Genomic DNA, 20,824 nt, shown 5'->3' on the forward strand with positions numbered 1-20,824 from the left:
ACTGAAGCTTCTCCAGTATCCAAGACTTTCTGAAGCAGGGTTTGAGGACACACTCAACTGAGAGGGCACAGATGAGTGTTTCTGTGCCTATGCTAACTTTTAATTTATATTCTTGTTATTTTTGGTTTTCTTGTGTGCATTGGACTCAATTTCCCATGGGAGGCTGCTCCTGCCGTAAAAAAATGATGTATGCCAGTTAATGGCACTGAGTCAAGTCTGAAGAGATAACACGCTTCAGCAAACATAGCTCTTGTTCATCCTAACTTTTCATGCAAATAAGGTTGGGAGGTACATTTACTTTACTACTTTACCAAAGGTTCCAGAGGGCTGCTTTTGACAGGCACCCTGTAATTATAGGGATATCACTGTGCATCCAGAACAATGGTTTAAATTTTAAGGTTCCAAATTTTCAGGTCCAAACATGTTTCCACATATGTTATATTCTGAAGTCACATTCTAAATGTGGAGTTTTACTTTTTATAGTTACTATCTTTTTCCAGAGTTGCCCCCATTAAAAGCCCTCAGAGAAAATGTTTAACAAGATAGTCTTGAACACTCTCTTTGGAGAGAAAGGAGAAATAAATGTCAGTGATGCATCTGAGTACTTGGTACATCTGGTCATTGCTTTTTGTGGTAACTGATACAAGTAATACACAGGATATTGACAAGTGTTTTACAAGGCTTTCCTAGAATTTTACTTATAAAAAACAACTGAATCACTTTGAATAATAACAGGAGTTTGAATTCCCTCTGATGAGAACACATGATTCTTGAAAACTATTGCTCTTGAGAAACTGGAGAGTTGGAACTGAAATATCATCAGTATTCTGAAACTTTTAGTGGTCCACACTGTCCTAGGTGAAAACTTGCATATCTTCTGGGAAATTTGGTTTGACCAAGCCAAATCCTATGCTGTAATGTGCTCGTATCTATAAATCACATGTTGTAAATAAAAAAGCCTAAACTTGCCTCTCTTGTGAAAATCCGTTGCTTATTGAGAATATGCAAAGTATGCTCTATGTACGTGGAATCATGAAGGTGATTATGCTTTTAGTCATTTTATCCAAAAAGACAATGCTTTTGGATGTGTGAATTTCCAGTGTGTAAATGTTACAGGGAAACGTAATTCGAATGGCTTGCTGATCTCTATCAAACATTCAATAAACATTCAAAAGATGTCATCCTTGGAAATATGTGATAAGTTGCTCTGCAGGGAACTTCTGGAAGATGTGTTTACAGTTCATTCACTGCCTTTTCCTTACATTAAAAAGCACTCTACTGTAATCCAAAAAAGGATTGTTCAGTAAAAAATATCAATGCTGTGCTGAATTTCTACAGCCTTTGATAAACTTGCTGGTTTGAATATACATGCAGTGCAAGTTGTAATAGTTTCTTTAAGTTGTGATGAAAGGTGGTGGCAAAAGCTGATGTAATCCATTTTCTTACTACGGGGGACAAACCATGCATATACAGTACACAGACAGATACATGATACAGAAACAACCATACAAAGGTTAACAATAAAACATGTTTATTGAGAGGACACTGACCATGCACACATTGGGAAAATATGCACAACACATTCTAATAGCTTGGTGTACAGTACCAGTGAATGCTTTGCTAGTTGTTCTTTCTAATGTCATGGTCAACAAAACCAATACCATTATCTTTTCATTTAAAAGACCATCCTAAAAACATTTCAGTTTGAAATGCCTGTAGATATTATAAAAGAAATCTCACTTCAGATGTGGATAGCCTACTGGGAGACTTTTGCTTTAAATACAGCCTTATCTGTAATATTGGAGGGTGGTAGCAGTACTATGGAGTTATGCACACACAGACGAGAAAGCTTTATGAAAACAGATTTTCTAATCAGATTTTCTAACATTTTAGCTCTCACAAGAAGACTGCAGCAACACTTGTATACTAGCCTGGAACCTTGGCAGGTTTAAGTTCAGAACAGGGACAGTTTTGGTTATACATTTAATTTTTTGAAATACCATAATGTAATGCCCAAGGTTGGCTGTCCCGCTCATCCTCTTAAGTCATCTGCATTTTGTTTTTCTGTACATTCAGTACTGTAAATATTTCTTATTCCACACCAACAAAGACCTCAAAAGTGCTGAAAATGAAACTTTCATCTCAGTGTCTGCTACACAACATTATTTACATCTTTCAACTGCAAAATATTCAGAATTCCATTTGTAACCCGTAAAACAAGTGCCTTTGTCCTATAATAATATAATCAATACAGTACAATGACATGCAGACAGAAGAACTGGGGTGTGATTAATTCCTGAGAAAGAAACAGATTTGTGTTTAAGCCTCACAAGGACAACCATTTCAAATAAATAAAACTTTCTGTCACCCAAGCAGTCGCTTCCTCCAGCCATTCACAGTACACTCTAATTATTAAAAAAAGAATTAGTGGTTTTGACAGTGACGTAGCAGTTTGATAAATCTTTTATAGTGACTGTCTGCTGAGGAAATATCCACATACCCTTTCCATGGTGGCAAATGTACAGACAAATACAAGCCAGCGAGGGAAAGTCTGTAGACATATATTCCACTTTCAAACAACAGATCCTCTGCTGACGTTCACTGTCAGTTTTACTCTTTGTCCTAGCTTTCACTATCCTTCACTAGGTTTCCTCTAACTCCAGCTCTCGTAGAAAAACCAACATACCTGTTGCCAGCAACTGGCATACACTGCTCATACTCTGAACCTTCATATGTGTGAAGGACAAGCATAACATTCTTTATATGAAAACTTAAATTCGAGATAGACAGAGACAGGCCCTCCACTGTGCACCATAGCCCCTGCCAAACTTTCAGCACCCATTTCAACACTTAAGGGTAGAATCTCCACATCAGACAAAATGTTGGTTGGAATTGTGAGACAGCAATGTATGAATGTGGATATTGTTCAAAATCATGGCTTTGAAAGACAGCCCAGTGCAATAGCTGAGAATGTGAACACATTCGTGCCGTGTCTTACAGACAGGGAGACGTCTGTAGTGTTTTAGCAACCGTCTCTTTGCTTCTGCTCTGATTATAGTCTTTTCAGTGTCATATTTACCCATGTTTTTTCATTAACACACCTCACATCTCGAAGAAAACAAAACTGCTGTGAGAAGTTACAATAGCAACTACACACACAAACAAAAAACAAGTCAATAAATAAGCATTAAGTAAATTTAAGACCAAACATTAAAAAAAACACCACAACATCAAAAGATGGAATGAGACCGTTTTAAAAGTACTTTCAGTACTCTGTCAGGGAAATGCAAAAAAAACAGTACAAGTACAGAAGAAAATAAAGTATGTTTCAAAAGAGATGCAGAGAGACGTGATGATGACGTAACTTGTGACGGAGAAAAAACAGAAAATTTGATTAACAATGATAGATGCAAGAATTCAAGGACAGCAGACAATCAATCACCGCGAACTGAGAGATGTAGGATTGTTCTGAATTGGGGGAGGGGGTTACCTTGAAAAGATGGGGGGGGTGAGTAACTGTAGAGACAGTGTGGGGAGTCTAACAGCCTACAGCGCTTCCGTTCATGTCCTGGTTCCTGACGGGCAGCGGGCTGCGCGGGACCGGCTGGCTGGCGGCTGTGCTGCTGGGCAGCGCTGCCATGCTGATACGTGGAGCCTCCAGAGAGTTTCCCCTCACAGTGATGTGGTCCCAGCCTCCCTAAAAAACACATACGCAACACACATATAATACACTGTCAACTTCTGTCAATGGCTTTTACCATGATCACCCAAGTGACAATCCATCAGCAGGATCCCGCGCTTCTAACAAAACCTAGAGCCCTTACTGAGAGAAATAAGCAGTGTGCAGTAGTGTAGGGGAGTGGTGTAGCATAGTGGTAAGGAGCAGGGCTAACTTGCTGGTTCAGTCCCCTGGCGGGTCACTGCTGCTGTACCCTTAGGCAAAGTACTTAACCCAGAATCGCCTCAGTAAATATCCAGTTGCATAAATTGGTAACATGTAAAAACTGCAACCTATATAACTTGAACTGGAAAAGTGTCCGCTAAAATGATAATAATGTCATGTAAAAATCAGTGAGGGGGAACGTACCCCGATGCCGTAGTCCCAGGACTGGCCCTTGGGCTCCATGGGCTGCACTCCCAGCCGGTGACACACAGTGCCGCAGCTCAGACTGTGGCTGCCTTGGACCTTGTCTGCAATGATCCAGACCTGGGAGAGACAACAGTGCCACAGTGTCAGGAAACACAGTATATCAGCACACACTAACTAACCACCTAAGCTTCCCCAGTGCATCTGACCAGCACTAACACTTACTGTGCTATAATAAGCATTAGGTAATAGAGTGTGGGGTTAGAGAACAGGAATTTCATTGGTATTTTACTGCACATCCTCCTTTTACATACTTGGACATAGGGGCGCAACCTTTCATTTTGTACTGAATGACACACAAGACCTGAGTAGACCAAAATCAGCCCTTTTGCAAGGCTGCATTTAAATTCATGGATACTGGTGAGAAACAGCGTCCGAAGTGTTCCGGACCTGGTCCAGGGGCCCCACGGACACCTTGCGCACATTGTTGGAGATATGCTCCCAGGTGGATCCCTGTGGGTAACTGGGGGTGAGGCCCTGTCTGTACCACAGGTTACCTGTGCACAGAGAGAAAGAGAGAAAATATTAGATAAAGCAGAGGAGGTTATTCAGGTCAAAGAAGTCAGAGAAACTATCACAGATAATGCTCATTTAATGTGTGTAACAGTACACAATCATACTGAACTCATTTAAATGATCATTGTTTTGTCAGTAAAGCAAGCAGGGATCCTTGCTGTGCAGTAACCTGTAGAGCTTTAAATGACTCATTAAGTGTGTATGTAGACACACCGTTGTCATCCACTGTGTAAACAGACGTCCTCCCCACTGAGACCTGCTTGAGCTTCTGTCGGGGCGGAGGGGGGATGTGATACCAGCAGTCTCCTGGAACACAGGGTCAGACATCAATCAGGCGGGGACCGTTGGCAGCAGCGCAGGGCAAAACCCTTTCCCCACCTGCTGTTCCGAGGGAGCCTGGAACTGCAGAAAGCCTCTGCTCCCCTTTCAGTGGACACCTGGCCAACCTGGTAAACTTCAACCCCACTCATATTCTTCCACTCATTTAACTGAGTGGAAAAATATGAGCAACTCTGGAAGCCCAGGTGTGGTGTAACTGAGGTAGGATTTGTCCTTCACCGACTGCCAAATTGAAGCAAGTGTTACATTTTTATGCTTCCCTTTGTGAGTACTGAAAGAAATGCAAAACTTGATTAAACTTGACTTGTACAAGGGATGGTGCACGTTGTGATTAGATTGGATCTGTCAAGGCTCATGTCCCCTGCTGGATTGGGGATGCGCAATACAGCAGACTGAATTTAACTGGCACCATCCACAGGGGCTGGATAAGAGTTAGTGTTTCATTACTCTCAGTCAGGCAGGATTGCCGCTCACCTGCGGGATTCTGGGCGGACACGGACCCCCTGTAGAACGCCGAGCCGTCCCTCGCGATGGCCCAGACCTGGTGGGCGCCCCCGATGGAGATGGATTTAAAAGGCTGGTCTGTGCCAACGTGGAGCCAGGATGTCCCCTGCAATTCGACAGCCACAACCAGACCAGCTCAGCCAGTGTGCCAAAATTTCCGCTAAGAAGAGAAGCCCTGAGGGCAGACGATGAGTTCTTTGACAATACTTCTGGCCAGGAAGTGAGGGAGGGAGCTAGAGGCATAGGTGCATAAAGGGGGTGGGGGTGGGGGTGGGGGGGGCTCTCACAGCTGGGGTCTCTGTGGTGACTCCGAGGCGACACAGGACATCTCCCTTGTTGCTGATGGCCCAGAGTGGCACTTGCTCCACGCTGGCCTGAGCCATGCAGGGCAGGAGAGTGACGTCCGAGAGCGGGATGGGTGGGACTTCCTGCCATGGGCCCGTCGTCGTGATCTTGCATTTCCTGGCACAAAGTACAAATGCTGTGGGCCGTAGCAGAACATTCCGGATGGAATGACATTAGTGAGGACACAAGTATCACACGCAGAACAAATAGGCTATTCAAACCTGGCCCAACGCCTGCGTCGCACAAAGTCCTTCAAGGTCTTATAGCCGTGATACGTCCTGGATGGCAAGCATGGAAGAAATAAGATAATAACTCTGATTATCTTATACAGGCAGGTAAAAATAAAACAACAGTGGTTATCAGGGCTCACACAGCCATTCATTCTGAGACTAATTCTTCAGTAGACATGAAGGTGCTGAAATGTACTATTAATCAAAGAAGACAGCAGTTTAGTGAGAGATACACATACGCTGGGAAATCGGCCGCATACTGCCAGCCCTCTCTGTCTGCCCCTCCAGAGACACTGTAGTCAATGGTCCACTCTGACACCTGCCGGGGGAGAGCACGGTGAGGGACTGGGACTGGAAATGGGAATCAATGAAAAGGCTCTGTCTCTTAATGTGAGTGTAATTCTTTCCAAAAAAACATAGGGGCTAAGGAGAGAGCAAAGCTGGTGCAAATGCTGTCGCTCCTTTGTGTCACAAACACTCTGATGCACGAGCAGCATGGTGACGCGGTCTGCTTGTGCTCTCTCTCTCACTTTGATGAAACCAGTTGGATGTACTGACCCAGGTCCAGTGTGGTGAGGGAGGTTTGGTGTTAGCTTTGGTGCATTCCTGAAGGCCTGAGGCATCACTCCACATGTACCGGTCTGTGGGAAGACCTCTGTGTGGGGCACAGGAGGCAGCGCTCACTTAAACTGTCAATCACCTAGCTGGAACTGTACTCAAAATGATTGAATTCCAGGGCCTGTACCTGCTGGTGTATCCTGTAACTGGATTCCAGCGCTGATTCTCATATATGTAGACACTCTTCACATCTGTCTGCGTGTAGATGTTGTCTGTGCTGCTGGCCAAGCCTACGAACACGAGGTTATGTGTTAACAATGCGCTGTTGTATTTATGCGCTTTAAACAGCCAATCAATGTCCTCACCTTGCTTGCCTGTTAGCTCTTGGAACACAAGTAAGGTTTGGTCATGAGGCGCTAGCTTATAATCAGTTTATTTTTGGGTTTTCTTTCCAAGAAAGAGAGTTCACCCTGAAAGAAGCCTCCTCCATAGCCCCCAGTGTAGACCCAGGCCGTGTGGTCATAGCCGATCCCCCACACCACACCCAGACTGTCACACTCCACAGTGCGCAGGTGTCCCCCAATCTGACGCCAGAACCTGAACCACAGAGCAGAACACAAACCACACATTTTTAATGGAACAAATAATCAGCAAAACTGATCCCAGCAAGACAAGAATGTGTGCAAAGGTGATCATATTGCAGAGGTGATTCCATATGTAAAGGAGCAGCAGTGTAGCATAGTGGTAAAGTGCAAGGCTTGTAACCAAAAGGTTGCTGGTTCAATTCCCCACTGGGGCACTGCTGCTGTACCTGTGGGCAAGGTACTTCACTCACAATTGCCTCAGTAAATATCCAGCTATATAAATGGATAGCATGTAAAAATTGTAACATACGTAAGTTGCTCTGGATAAGAGTGTCTGCTAAATGACAAGAATGTAATGAAATGTAATGTAATAATAGCAACTTTGCAAAACTTTGCTCCCTCTCTGCGGTCACTGCACGGAAGGGTTAAAGCGTCAGAGTCGAGTCTGCCGAAGCCCCACTGAGAAACAGGTGTCTTACATCTGATCGCAGGGCATGGGGTACGGCGAGGCCTCTAGCTTGGGCAAGGGCTCGCTCACAAAGATGTCCCCCTTGCAGGTGACAGACCAGATGGCCTGTTTGGAAGGGGGGCCCTGGATCCCCCTGGAGTCACAGCAGGACATGCTGAGGAGGGCCAGCTGCAGGGAACAGAGACACAGCCATTAGCGTGGGCCCAAGGCCGCACGTAACACAAACCAGCACGCTCAACGAGGCAAGCCTGGGAACAGCACCGCTACTGCCAACCTAAACGTCTACACATTACTGCAGCCTGTCTGTGCAGACCTGCATTATATTTAATGCTACCTTTTATGGTAAAGGGATGTTTGTAGCTTGGATTAAAAGCTGAGCATTCCACTCATGATAAGTGCACTCCGCACAGGCCTAGCTTTCACTCTTAGAAGATATACGTGAACTCAGTGCCAAATCTGTCCCCCTTGTGCTGAGGCTGACAGGGTGGCAGTGTAGCATAGTGGTAAGGAGCAGGACTTGTCACAGCAAGGTTATCGGTTCGATTCCCCACTGGGCACTGCTGTTTTACCCTTGGGCAGGGTACTTAACCCAGCATTGCCTCAGCACATGTCCAGCTATATAAATGGGTAACGCAAAAAATAAGAGCGTCTGCTGAATACCATTAATGTAACGTAGTGTAAATTTAACGAGGCGGGAAGGTCAGAGAAGCTGTACCCAGTCATGCATCTCCAGCTCGGTGGGCGCAGCCAGGCGGATTGGCCATCGCTGTTTGGTTCTCTCTGCTGTGTAGATGGCGAAGGTGTGCTTCGAGTCATTGAGCACCGGAACCAGGATTGTCACCTCATTGATGAATGCATGGAGGTACTGTGGAGAGGGAAGGGAGAAAAACCAATAAAGAATTAAAGAACTGCATTTAAGAAGTACATTGGACATTCAATGAATTGGACAAACACCCACAGACTGTTAGACTAGTCTTCTAAACAAATTAAGACTGGTCTATGAAGGCTATTGGTTGATGTAGGCTAGACATTTAGAGGGTACTATAAATGGTTTGACACAGCTGGCCCCCGAGCATCATTTTCGCTTGCAAATTGCATTTAATACCTTTATCTTTGATAATGTAAGATAACAATTATATGAGGGACAGCAGGTGTTTATCTACCCCAATATTTCCACAGTAATTTAAACCATAAATTACCGTGGAAATATTATTATGATAATCGGTTCCCCCAACCCCCTGGTGAAAGTAATGAAGAGGCAGTCACCTTCTTCTCATCATTAAAAGTGTAGTAGATGAAGAGGATGCCGTCTTTGTTGCCGTCGGTGCCCGAGAACTGCTCCAGAGCAAAGCGCACGTCCACCCACTTGTGCGGCTTCCAGTCCCTCCACCACTGCATGCTGCCCTTCTTCACCCACACGGACTGCGTCACAGGCCAGGGAAGAGAGACGGCTCAGCACACCCTCCACACCGCAGGGCACAGTGTCAATGCAGGACACACTGAGCATCAACGGCACAGCTCGCGCGGGGTTTGAACGTGAGAGAAGGGCTAGCAAAACGGCAGCTTCCTGTGATGGGACTCCTGCATCATCGCTACCTGCTCGATGGCTTGCTCGTAATGCCTGAAGTTCTCCATCTCCCTCTTGGACCTCTCGCTGAGCTGCTCAAAGATCTGCTTGCGCCAGGCGGCCGTCTGCGCTGGAGTGATGGACAGGGACATGGACTGTGCTGAAGAGGACACACCTGAAAGACAGGCAGAGACAGTCGGGGACTCAGTACTATTCAATGATAAGACACAGTACACAGCAGTGGTCCAGAAGGGAGACCATAAACTTGCTGTAATTGATGGACAGTATTATCACATCCCACTGTACACTGCTACATCTTTCAAAATTCTCCATTTAGGTAGTTTTGTTAATTTCAGAAGTCAGTGTTATTTTACATAAATGACGAATAAACTCTAAAGGCAGAGCACAGATGTGACTGTAGTGAGTGTAGGGGGCAGCAGTGTAGCATTGTGGTAAAGGAGCAGAACTCATAACCGAAAAGGTTGCAAGTTCGATTCCCTGCTGCTGTACCCTTGGGCAAGGTGCTTAATTCATAGTTGTCTCAGTAAATATCCAGTTGTATAAATGGATAATATGTGAAACTATAACTGTAACTGTATGTAATTTGCTCTGGATAAGAGCGCCGAATGCTGAATGACAACAATGTAATGTAATGAGTGTGAGACGCTTGCATAGGCCAACCGCAAAACAGGAAGCTGACCTGAGCTGGAGTTGAACCAGTTGAGCTGCGAGTGGGAGTCGACCACACAGCCGCCCCCGCTGACCCAAGCCCACAGAGGGTGCTCGTCCGCCCCATACGGCTCCTCCAGGCCCAGGTTGTAGGTGGCCACGGAAGACAGGCTGCTGGTCTCCGCGGTGTCGGAGGCGGAGCCCACGGCCAGGTGAGTCTGCGCCTCCTCCAGGTCCACGTTGCTCCACTGGGGGTCCTGCCCGCCAGACATGCTGGGAGAGAGAACCAGGGCCGGGAGACCTTTGCCGTCCTGATCCGCTCCCTGGTCCTCCTCCGGGATGGAGGACCCCACGGCACCTCCATCGCGCCTCCCCAGGTGGCTCTCCCGGTCAGACACCAGCTCGGAGATGAAGCTGTCACTGGTCACCTTAGGAATGCGGGGTTTGGGGACCTCCGGTTCGGGAGTGGGGGGTGCACCGCCCGACGTTCTCTCTGACTCTGAGTCCACGTCGCTCAGCACTGAGCCCTGGGACTGCACTCTCACCTCCCCACTGAAGAAACAGCCAGCACTGCAGGCGAGACAGAGGAAGAAACGCATGAAACCACAGCACTTATGTCAGAGAACATAACAGCTGAATGGTGAATTTGTGTTTGCACACTGCCACCTGCTGGACATCTGGACTACAACTTCTATTAACAATACAGCCAATGTGGGGTACAAAGGGTGCAGATCTTCGACCTGTTCAGTTCGTGGGCTGCTGCAGACTCGAACCATTACTGTGTGAAACCCTAAGTTGCTGTGTGACCTGGGCAGGCTGCTGGCGCTAGCGCTGGAGTGAGAGCGGTCTCCGTCCCGAGGCACCGACACCGCCTTCCAGGCCTTCCCGCTAAGCTCGTTGGCGGTCACACCTTGCCGGAAATACACAGCCCGATCCTCACGGCTGATCCCCCACACCTGCAACACAGGAACAACGCTCACACCTTTGGTCTAAAACACTGTTGAAACTGGATTTACCTAGCAAAACCAATTACATTTATTATCTGAAGACAGCTTTCACGAGCTTCATTCAGTCCGTATCCTTGTAATTTAATAGAGGTAGATTTCTGTCTTCCCATATTGCCTTTTGTGTATTGAATTGATAGTACAAAGTGATAAGGTATACCCCTTGCCTCTTGGAACTGTCTTCACAGACAGTGTCTTTATCACACGTAACGCATTAAAACGATATAAATATAGGAAAACATTTACCTAACCATAAAAGTATCTACTTACTTACTTCACAAAGCATCTGTCAGAAATGATAAGCATATTTAACATCCAAAGTCTGAAAAGGGTCACACTTGCAAGTTTTTCAAACATGTACTGTATCCTCACAAATAAGACTGGTAGAGAAACTGAGTGTGAAAAGGACACCATGGGCATCAAGGCTGATAAAAGCGGCATTTATTCATTAAAGCACAAGGTCATCTGAGGAAGGCCTACACTGTCTCTCAGTAAACTGCTATTTATGATGTACAGTGACTTGAAAATGTATTTAGCCCCTAACCCATTTCTCACACACATGATTTGTACAACCTGAAATTTTGACTAATTAGACTGAGATGTTTTTTTTTATTTGCGAATCACTCAACTCTGCAACAGTGCAGCCCAAAAAGAAATAAAATTATAAACCATTAAAAAATAAAAAAAATCAAGAAGTGAAATGTCAACAATTAATAAGTATTTATCCCCCTTTGTTAGTACTTGGTTGAACCACCTTTCGCAGCTATTCCAGCCATCAGTCTTTGAAGTCTATCAAGTCTATTAATTTGCACAACATGATGGTGCAATAGTAGACCATTCCTCCTTACAAAATTGCTCAAGCTGTACCAGGTTAATTGGGGAGCGGCAGTGGACAACAATTTTGAGGCCTTTCCACAGATGTTCGATGGGGTTAAGGTCAGGACTCTGACTGGGCCACTCAAGGAAATCAATTTTTTTCATTTTAAGCCAATCCCAGTGTTGCTCTGGCGGTGTGCTTTGAGTCGTTGTCCTGCTGAAACACAACCTTCCTCCCTAGTTTACACTTTCTGGCAGAGGGTAGTAGGTTTTTATCCAGAATCTCCATGTATTGTGCAGCATTCATCTTCCCGTCAATCTTGGCCAGATTGCCAGTCCCTGCTGCTGAAAAGCATCCCCATAACATGATGCTACCACCAGCGTATTTCACTGTGGGGATGGTGCTTCCTAGCTGATGCTTTAGGTTTATGCCACACATACTGCTTAGTGTTTGAGCCAAAAAGTTCCAGTTTAGTCTCATCAGACCACACGACCTTCTGCCATATCTTTGCAGTATCTTCCAAGTGATGTTTTACAAAGTCTTTACGGGCAAGCATGTGCTTTTTCCCAGCAAGGGCTTCTTCCTTGCCACTCTTCAATAAAGGCCCTTTTAGTGCAATAGCCTGGAGATGACCCGTGGACATAATTTTCAGCTGCAGCCACTGACTTTTGTAGCTCAGTTAGAGTGACAGTTGGCATTACATTAGCCTCTCTTACAAGTGCCATTCTTGTTTGGCGACTAAGTTTAGGGGGGCAGCCTGCCCTACGCAGTGTGGCTGTAGTTCCATATTTCTCCCACTTTTGTATGATGTACTGCACTCAGCTCCGACGTATGTTCAATGCCTTTGAAATGTTCATGTATCCTTCCCCAGATTTGTGCTTCTCCACAATTATATCCCTCACTTGTTTCGAATGCTCTTTTCTCTTCACTTGGGTTTATTCAATGGAAAATCCAACCGTACTGTTTGACCTTACTGAGAGAGAAGGTATTTACGCTCATTTATCCTCATCCACCAATTTCCTACACAGATGGAGACCATCAAAAAAATTGGACGAGTTTATAAGACAATATCTTGCACCTGAGCAAGGTTAGCCTTACAATTACAAAGGGTATGAATACTTTTTAAATCCCAAAGTTTTACTTTCATTTTTGTTCATAAATTTTTTTAAATGTTTTGGACGTTTCTTTAGATTTGACATAATGCACAATACTGTGTAGATCAACTTGGAAAAATCTTACTTTAATATATTTTAAATTTGGAATCTCACACAATAAATTGTGCAAACAGTATTGGGGGCTGAATACTTTTTCAAGTCACTGTATTAATTTGTCACTATTGCACCTACTGAAAATACATTTATTGGACTAATCAGACCAAATACGAGGTAAAGCCTAAATATTATAGCTTATCGATATGTGCACAGGAACTGTATTGTATGGCAACACTGGACCTCTCATAAATAGTTAAAAGTGAGAAGCTGGAAATGTGTTAGTTAAAACTGAAAATAGCTTTGACCTTTAGTATTAATTAACTGGTAGCATTTAACACCTCCTAATGAGGCCCATTGACACAAAGACCCAGGGAGTCTAATGTACCTGCTGGAGAACATCATACAGTTGACTGAGTGGGGGTCTTTATTTAGAATTATACTATATATGCTCTCTTTTGTGATTACATTATGTATTGTACAACTGTAGGAAATGTTTTATAATTAGAGTACTTATGTACACATTAACACAATATGAAGTCCTCATGCTACACAGTGGTTTGCACATTGCCAAACACCAGCCCCCCTGTTGTGTGTGCAGTGAAGCCCATTTAAAATTCCGTCTAGGATTCCACATACATGCTCATTATTGGCAGGCTCTCATGCTCATCCAAATCTGGAGCAGTCAACACCAGGACCCTGTGTCAGCTGCCAGCACAGGGCAGTGAGACACTTGCAGAGAGTCAGGTTCTTACTTCTCGATAGGGAGAGCTCTTCCTTAACACTGTTAATGCTGGCTTGCTCACTGGGGAGATTAGAGCTTTCATCCTCAAAAGGCTGCAGTATTGGATCAATTCTATCTGAGACCCTACAGGCACAAACTAAACTTATATAGCAAAACCTATACAGTGCTACCCCAGCTTCTATCCACCTGCTACATGTTTTTATTTATAATATTTGTATGTTTCAGGCTATATTAATTAGAGATGCGATACTCATGTTTATATTACTCTATCATTTCATATCTTATTTGGTTTACACTACTGGTACAAATTATTATCACTACAAATTTTACAGTATTATCATGATCACTTTGCTGTTTATATCTTTCTGTAAATTGCCTTTTTCACTTTATATTGTTATGTTTTACTTTGTGCTGCACTGTGTTTCAAATATAATAAAATAAATTGCAAATTCATGTTGTGTTGCACTACAGACGTGACTAAACAATGGTGATACTGAGCTGTAATATTATTGCGAAGGGCCTGGTAATTAATGTAACTGAATGGGTTTCATAAGAAACACACTGCTTAATGCAAAGACCATTTGGGCCTGACTCATCTGGAACGGAATTAGACAGCAGAGTCCTATATGGTATTCTGGAGCTGAGAACACAGGTATATATTAGGCTGGGTAAGGCAGTGCCGCTGCTGACTGGTGGTCACTGCACAGACAGCGGCTCGGGTTTCAGCGGGAGCAGGGTGGACAGAGAGGGGGAGAGTTTGCAGCGCTTGCAACTCCAGGCTGAGACTCAGCATCAGGCCGCCTCAGAAATACCCACCCCGGGTAATGTGAGTCTGCCACCTCCGAGTGTGCCAGGAGAGGCCGATTAAAAGTGGATACAGACATTAAGTCAGGGAGAGAAGCGTGCTGGTGCGCGGTGCGGAGGATCTAATGATGCACGATCTTCAATGTCCAAAACGGAAATGGCAGAGTAATCAGAATGCCGGCTCCTGTCTTCATCGATTCTAAAGCCGCTCCTTATCCACAAGGACATGTGAACAGTGCTAATGTGGGCAGGGGGGAAGCAAACAATCTGAGCCTTTCACTTCAGTGAAGGAGCCAGTAGCTGTGTTGAGCTGGGGTTCTTCTTCTCAGCTTATACGGATTCTTTTCCATTCGTGGCAAAGACAGTCCTGGCTGCCCTGTGCAAGGTGGGATTTGTCAATACACTGGCACTGCATGTGGTGGGAATAACATTTGTCTCTCTTTTTTCTCACCTGATCATTGATCCCCACATTGATCATCACCATCTCCCCCACCATGCCAATCCAGCCTGAGCCACAGGGATTATGGGAATTTATGCCTCGCCTGAACCACACCTGGCATGTACAAGAGAAAATACCATTCAGACTTTTTTTTTTGCTTTAAAATGCAAATCCAGAAGGCTTAAAAACTTAGGCCTAGCTGTTGTGAAAAGCAAGACTTCAGATGATAGGCTACAGGAATATGACACGTAATTTTTTAATAACTCAGAAATGTAATGACTGCAAGCCTTAAATAAGTGACACTATACAAACAATTATGAATAGGGGCAGGGGTACTTGTAATGTAACTGAAATGCTTATGAATGGTTACTTACTTTGTGATCCTTAGTGACTGCCCACACTACATTGACACCCACAGCCACATGGATAGCACCAACCTCTGAGCTTGGGGACTCCACCACCACCCAGGAGGATCCTACAGTTTCAGAGTTATTACTGTACACCGGCACTTTGCGAAGCCAAATGACACATTTAATTCAGCCAGAGCACTAAAAAAAGTCCTGCTCGACCACTGTAAATAACTTGTGCTCAAACGTAATCACACAAAGTTCATCCAGACTAAACAAAACATTACATTACATTACAGCCATTCAGCAGACTCTCGTATGCAGAGTGACTTATACAGGTTACAGTTTTTTACATGTTACCCATTTATCCAGCTGGGTATTTTCTGAGGCAATTCTGGGTTAAGTACCTTGCCCAAGGGTACAACAGCAGTGCCCCAGCGGGGAATCGATCCTACAACCTTTCGTTTATGGGTCCTGCTTCTTATCACTATTACTCATGTAAACAAGGTGCTTTGAATTCAGAATTCAGTCTTTAGCATGTCAGAAACTGCCCTGGACACTCTTGTTGGGAATATGCAGCCGTAGCTCCGAGCGGTCACATGGCAGCGAAAGCCCTTTTTTAAGGCTCGCACAGGAAATGGCTCATGGCGTCTTTGGTTTCCTGCGAAATAGGCTGCATTGATTTGACTGGGTCACTCTGGAAAGACCAGCGCTGGCACCAACCTTTGGGGCAGTCCCTGCCAATGCCTTCCCTGACCAGCAGCTGGCCCTCCCACAGCACGGCCCACACCAGATCCCCCGGCCCGGAGCTGATCTGCACCACCTCGCCCGGGACCTGCACCTCCTCCCAGGCCGAGCCCTCAGGGTTGTGGTGGTGGATGCCGTCCCGGAACCACACCTGTGCCCCGGCCACACAAATAATCCATTGAAAACGCATGCAAGTTTTGTGTTTTTGCTTGCTTTTGAATGTAATAATCATGTGGGAAATTCTTTGGGTTTCCAATCTGTGAGTAAGTTTCTCCTTTTTTAAAAAATTCTGAACAAATAAAGAGTGTGGTTGTTCATTATACAAAGTAGGACTAACATTTATAACTCACAGTACCAACAGTAGCATCTTAAAAGATTTAAATCCAAAGAAATGTTTGGCTAGACATAAAACATATGCATATCAGCCTGGTCAGGTTCAGCTACGTGCTTGGCACATCAATCACTTTCCATGTGTTTAATGCCTTATAGTAATCAAATTATTCCAGCGAACTTTAAAAATTATTTACAAGTACAAACGCTTATATACAAACACAAAATAACAAGGAAAGTGGCCTTTTTCATAGAAGTGTCCTTATAGTGCCTTAATCAATACTCTACTGTGAAGTTCCGCTGAACTCTAGTGGCCGAATCTTCAAATTGCACAGATGGTCATAGCAGTATTTCCGCTAAGCACAAGGTAAACAATGACTCCATCAAGCCAATTTCAACGTGCTTCCCAAAAAACATAATGACAAGTGACGCCCCAAAACTGCTGTGAGAAGCTGCATGTGACATGTGCGTGACCATGTGGAGGAGCTGCAGCTTTGCACAGTACCTTGCCCTGCAGGGACACAGCCCACAAGGACAGCATGCCCTGAGGCTCCTCGCTGATCTCCCAGCCCCCACAGCTGATGTCATTGAAGGGGTCTGGCAGTGGTCTGGCATCCTCTGAGGGGATCTGATCTCACACACAAATGGACACACACACAAACAGACACAGACACACAGACATCCACACATACACACACACACATAAGACACACACAGACACACAGACAATGACTGAACTACTTGCTGCAGGCAGTGACAATCAAACAAAATCAAATTCATCACGTATCTATTGTTCGCTTGACAGGCTTATTATATTACTTATTTCAAAGCAGGCCTGCTGGGTTTATGACACTAAAGCAGAGTCTGGTACAGATTAAGTCCCAGTTATATTTGGACGCTGTTCAAAACTCTCTCGTGCATGCACAAACCTTGGCCCAGGTGTCCCGTGCCTTGTATCTCCTGTAGCGAATCCATCGCCTGCGACGGACACAGGAGTTCCACTTCTTGTCTTTTGTGTAAGTGGCAGGGAAGTCGATTGCATACGTCCAGCCCTGGGTACAAACAAGTTTACATGAGTACGGTAATGCCAGACAGATTAGACCGAGAAGTTCATTCCAGTTCCTTGTGTTATTACACTGGTAACTGGGGTACGCTGCGGGTTCATACTCACCCCCTTCTCGGTGGGCTCCCCACCGAAGTTCTCGTCCACGTACCAGTCTGCTTCCCACTCCCAGTTCTCCGAGGGCAGCCGGAAGCTGTCGAAGGGCTGCTGCTGTAGTCCGGTTACATCACTCCACTGCCAGCGGTCGCTGGGCAGCAGCCGGTCAGAGAACCCATCCACAGGGTTCCACCGCTACACGCCACACGGATGAACAGAGTAGAGCACACACACATACACACAGGCAGACAGTCAGATAAATGCACACAAACATGCACTGATAAAATAGCATAGGAACTGGTGAGAATGGCATGTTTCACACATATTTCGGAGAGCACAACAAATACATGCCTATGTATCATATTAATAATTATTGGTTAATAAATTAAATGAAACTGAAGTTATTGAGCTAACAAATAACAATACTAATTATGTGGGCAATTTAATAAAAAAAAATCATATTTGAACATCTTCAGAATTATAATAAATGGAGCATACATACCCAAATGGTTTGTATACTGATATACTACTTTTTCATTAAATACAGAATAACATATTATTATTAATATACACTATTAAATAATTATATGTAATTATATTATTAAATGAATGTATCTTATTAAATATTAACACACAAACAACAACTGATTATGTTTGACCGATGGATATTTCCTCCCTCAAATACTTCAGCACATCAGTGGAGTACTAGTTCCACAACAACACTCGACACAGAATACACATACACGTGTCAGCGCATCTGTCCGACAGCACCTGGTTCTCGTAGGTCTCCTCCTGGTAGCGGATGGGCAGGTCGCTGGCGTGGACGTTCAGGTAGATCTGGTGGTCGCAGGCGATGGCCCAGCAGCACTGCTGCACGGAGGTGACCCGCTTGAACTCTAGATGGGCGTCCCTGCACTGCTCCCACTGCTGCCCGGCAGTCGACAGGCTGTAAACCCTCCCGTACACGTCCACTGCCCACAGGAGGGAGCTAGGCATGGTGCACCCTACGACAGGGAGGGCACAGGGGCTCACAGCTGAGGTCCACAGCCTCTTTGGTGCACTCTTAGACCAACACTGTACAGCCATGCTCCTAGAACTCACTCAATAACCATCTGCAGGTTGTGTGTGCCAGTCTGAGGCTGAAGGTAAATGACTTTCCCGGGAGAGTGCTGTTTTCAAACAGATACTAGCATCAGAAAAGAAGCAAAACAGAACGTTTGTAAATGCTGATCATGAGGGGAGCCAAAGACCTGACACAGTAATTCCTTGTCATCAGCTGGCTTTTTAAATCAGCCTACAGAGTTGTGCTGATTCAATGCTGTGGTCTCTCTTAATACCCTGCTTCAGAATCAATGTGAGTTAATTGAGCCATACAATCTCCTTTCACATCAATTGTACGGTATGCTTTCCAAAACACTCTAAAGCAACACAGCCTGCCCCCCAAACTGAATCACCCCGGCTGAACAAACAACGATGGCAGTGCCCTTGACCCCCATACAGGCCGCCTCTGGTAAGAATCCTTTGTGATGTGAAAAAATGACTACAGTTATACAATATTATTGCCTAACAGCAAATAAAAATGGTCAATTCAACCACTAAAGCAGGTTACTGTTAGAGATCAACACATTTCTGGGGGAAAAAAACTGATTTTACAAGAACACATCCCATAAACCTCTGAATATGGTGTTTCTCTGCCTGGCAAATTTGTTTTCAATTTCAACTATATTGACATGCCCAAAGAAGTGAAGACATTATTTCAGAGCAAGATCACAACATATCCATTACTTTTTCTTGTATATATGAGAACCGCCTATGAGGATGTGAACAGCACAGAGCCAAATTTGCATAATCTTTTCTCTTCAAAAGAGATAAATACTGGCACACTGTATGGCTGTGGGATGGACATGGAGCATTACAGGAATAAGTTCAAGACTGTATTTGATGCCCTAATCAATTAGCTGCACTGAGAAAAAAAAAGATCTGCATAAGAAGAACTGGAGTTATTACAGCTCACTCACAAGACCTTCCATACAATTCTCTCATAGCACAAAACGTTTCTTCTAATTTTAGGTAAGTTTTTCAATTTTGGTTAAAACTATTCAACCATCCATCTCGATCCATTTCACAGTTCATCTAATTGACATGATGGAAACTGAGTAAAGAATAGGGCATTATTACTGGAACATAATCTTTGACACATATTGAGCATAGCCAGTAAATTGATATATGCGACCATAAACCATATACTAAGTGTAATGCTTGCAAGTCAAAACAGAATAACTTGTAGTGCCTCTTGCAAGAACCATCGTAGCTGGCTCTGCGAACTACCACCACCTTGCAATGGTCTCATCTCAGGTCTCTCTTAATATTTGATTTCCAAACAGAATGAAATATGAGCACGCGTGACTCTTAAGTGGAGTAGCCTGAAATTCATACGATTTCATTCATTAACATGAGGTTTCTGTCGGTCTTGCTCTATTTTGCTATACCATAGCCTGGTTACATGAAACATTGTGTTGCAGCACATAATTACACAGTGTAGATAAAACAAAAGGTTAAAACGTATCGCTTCAATGTATTTCATGCAAATCGATTGCTACGTAACAAGCCATTGAAAGTACTTAAATGGCTTGATGTCCGACTAGGTGTTTAGCGACACAAATAAAAACGACGCAAACAAGTGGTGAAACATCCTCTAAATAGTCCAAATGTAAATGCCAGCGGGCGTATTTAAATGACGAGCCGTTTTAAAAAACATTAAATTAAACTGTATATATAAGCATAACGTACGATGACCTAGCTAGCTAGCTGACTAGCCTTGGACAGCAAACATCAGATGGGTCGTTCTCATCCACGCACTGAAGAACATGAACGTGTAGTTCAATTCAAATGCTGCACTATAAGCTACAATAGCAATTCTGGCGAGACACGTACCTTTTATTCCCTTTCATACACGGTTACAGGTGATTTAAGCAAAAAAAGCAGTAATTCCTTCCCACACTTTTCGTCAATTCACATTCCCTATTTACATTCAGACTTCTTCCTAATCCACAACAGGAAGTCGGAATATTTTCACTCCGATTGGCTGCCATGAGCCAAAGTTGATGATACGCCACGTCTGATTGGTCGAGCGAGGTGTCATCCTTCATTTATAAGCCGGCTTCAGCAGTTATTTTCATGCTATGAATATTACTGTAATAATTAAAACCCCGCTTTATTTCCCCAGATTACCCCGACAATGATACAATCGTCGTCATCCTTATCATTAACGTTCATCATCGTCATTGTTGGCGGTA

At 44.3% G+C, this 20,824-nt stretch overlaps 1 protein-coding gene across 1 annotated transcript; it reads right to left on the reverse strand.

The window, feature by feature from the left end:
• Positions 1-3,285: 3,285 nt before the first annotated feature.
• On the reverse strand, positions 3,286-20,571 carry tecpr1a (tectonin beta-propeller repeat containing 1a). The gene is made up of 25 exons (XM_036528092.1): positions 20,463-20,571; positions 18,300-18,532; positions 17,541-17,723; positions 17,299-17,421; positions 16,875-16,997; positions 16,016-16,190; positions 15,320-15,420; positions 14,958-15,059; positions 10,736-10,884; positions 9,960-10,498; positions 9,289-9,434; positions 8,959-9,114; positions 8,408-8,557; positions 7,703-7,860; positions 7,109-7,236; positions 6,827-6,929; positions 6,640-6,736; positions 6,321-6,400; positions 6,073-6,129; positions 5,794-5,968; positions 5,477-5,612; positions 4,877-4,969; positions 4,538-4,644; positions 4,088-4,207; positions 3,286-3,697 (listed from the first exon to the last, which is right to left on the reverse strand). The coding sequence occupies exons 2-25, from the start codon at positions 18,522-18,524 to the stop codon at positions 3,539-3,541; spliced, it is 3,585 nt and encodes a 1,194-aa protein (XP_036383985.1). The 5' UTR covers positions 18,525-18,532; positions 20,463-20,571; the 3' UTR covers positions 3,286-3,538.
• Positions 20,572-20,824: the final 253 nt, after the last annotated feature.

Source organism: Megalops cyprinoides, chromosome 1 (assembly GCF_013368585.1).
Source record: "Megalops cyprinoides isolate fMegCyp1 chromosome 1, fMegCyp1.pri, whole genome shotgun sequence".
Classification (NCBI taxonomy): domain Eukaryota; kingdom Metazoa; phylum Chordata; class Actinopteri; order Elopiformes; family Megalopidae; genus Megalops; species Megalops cyprinoides.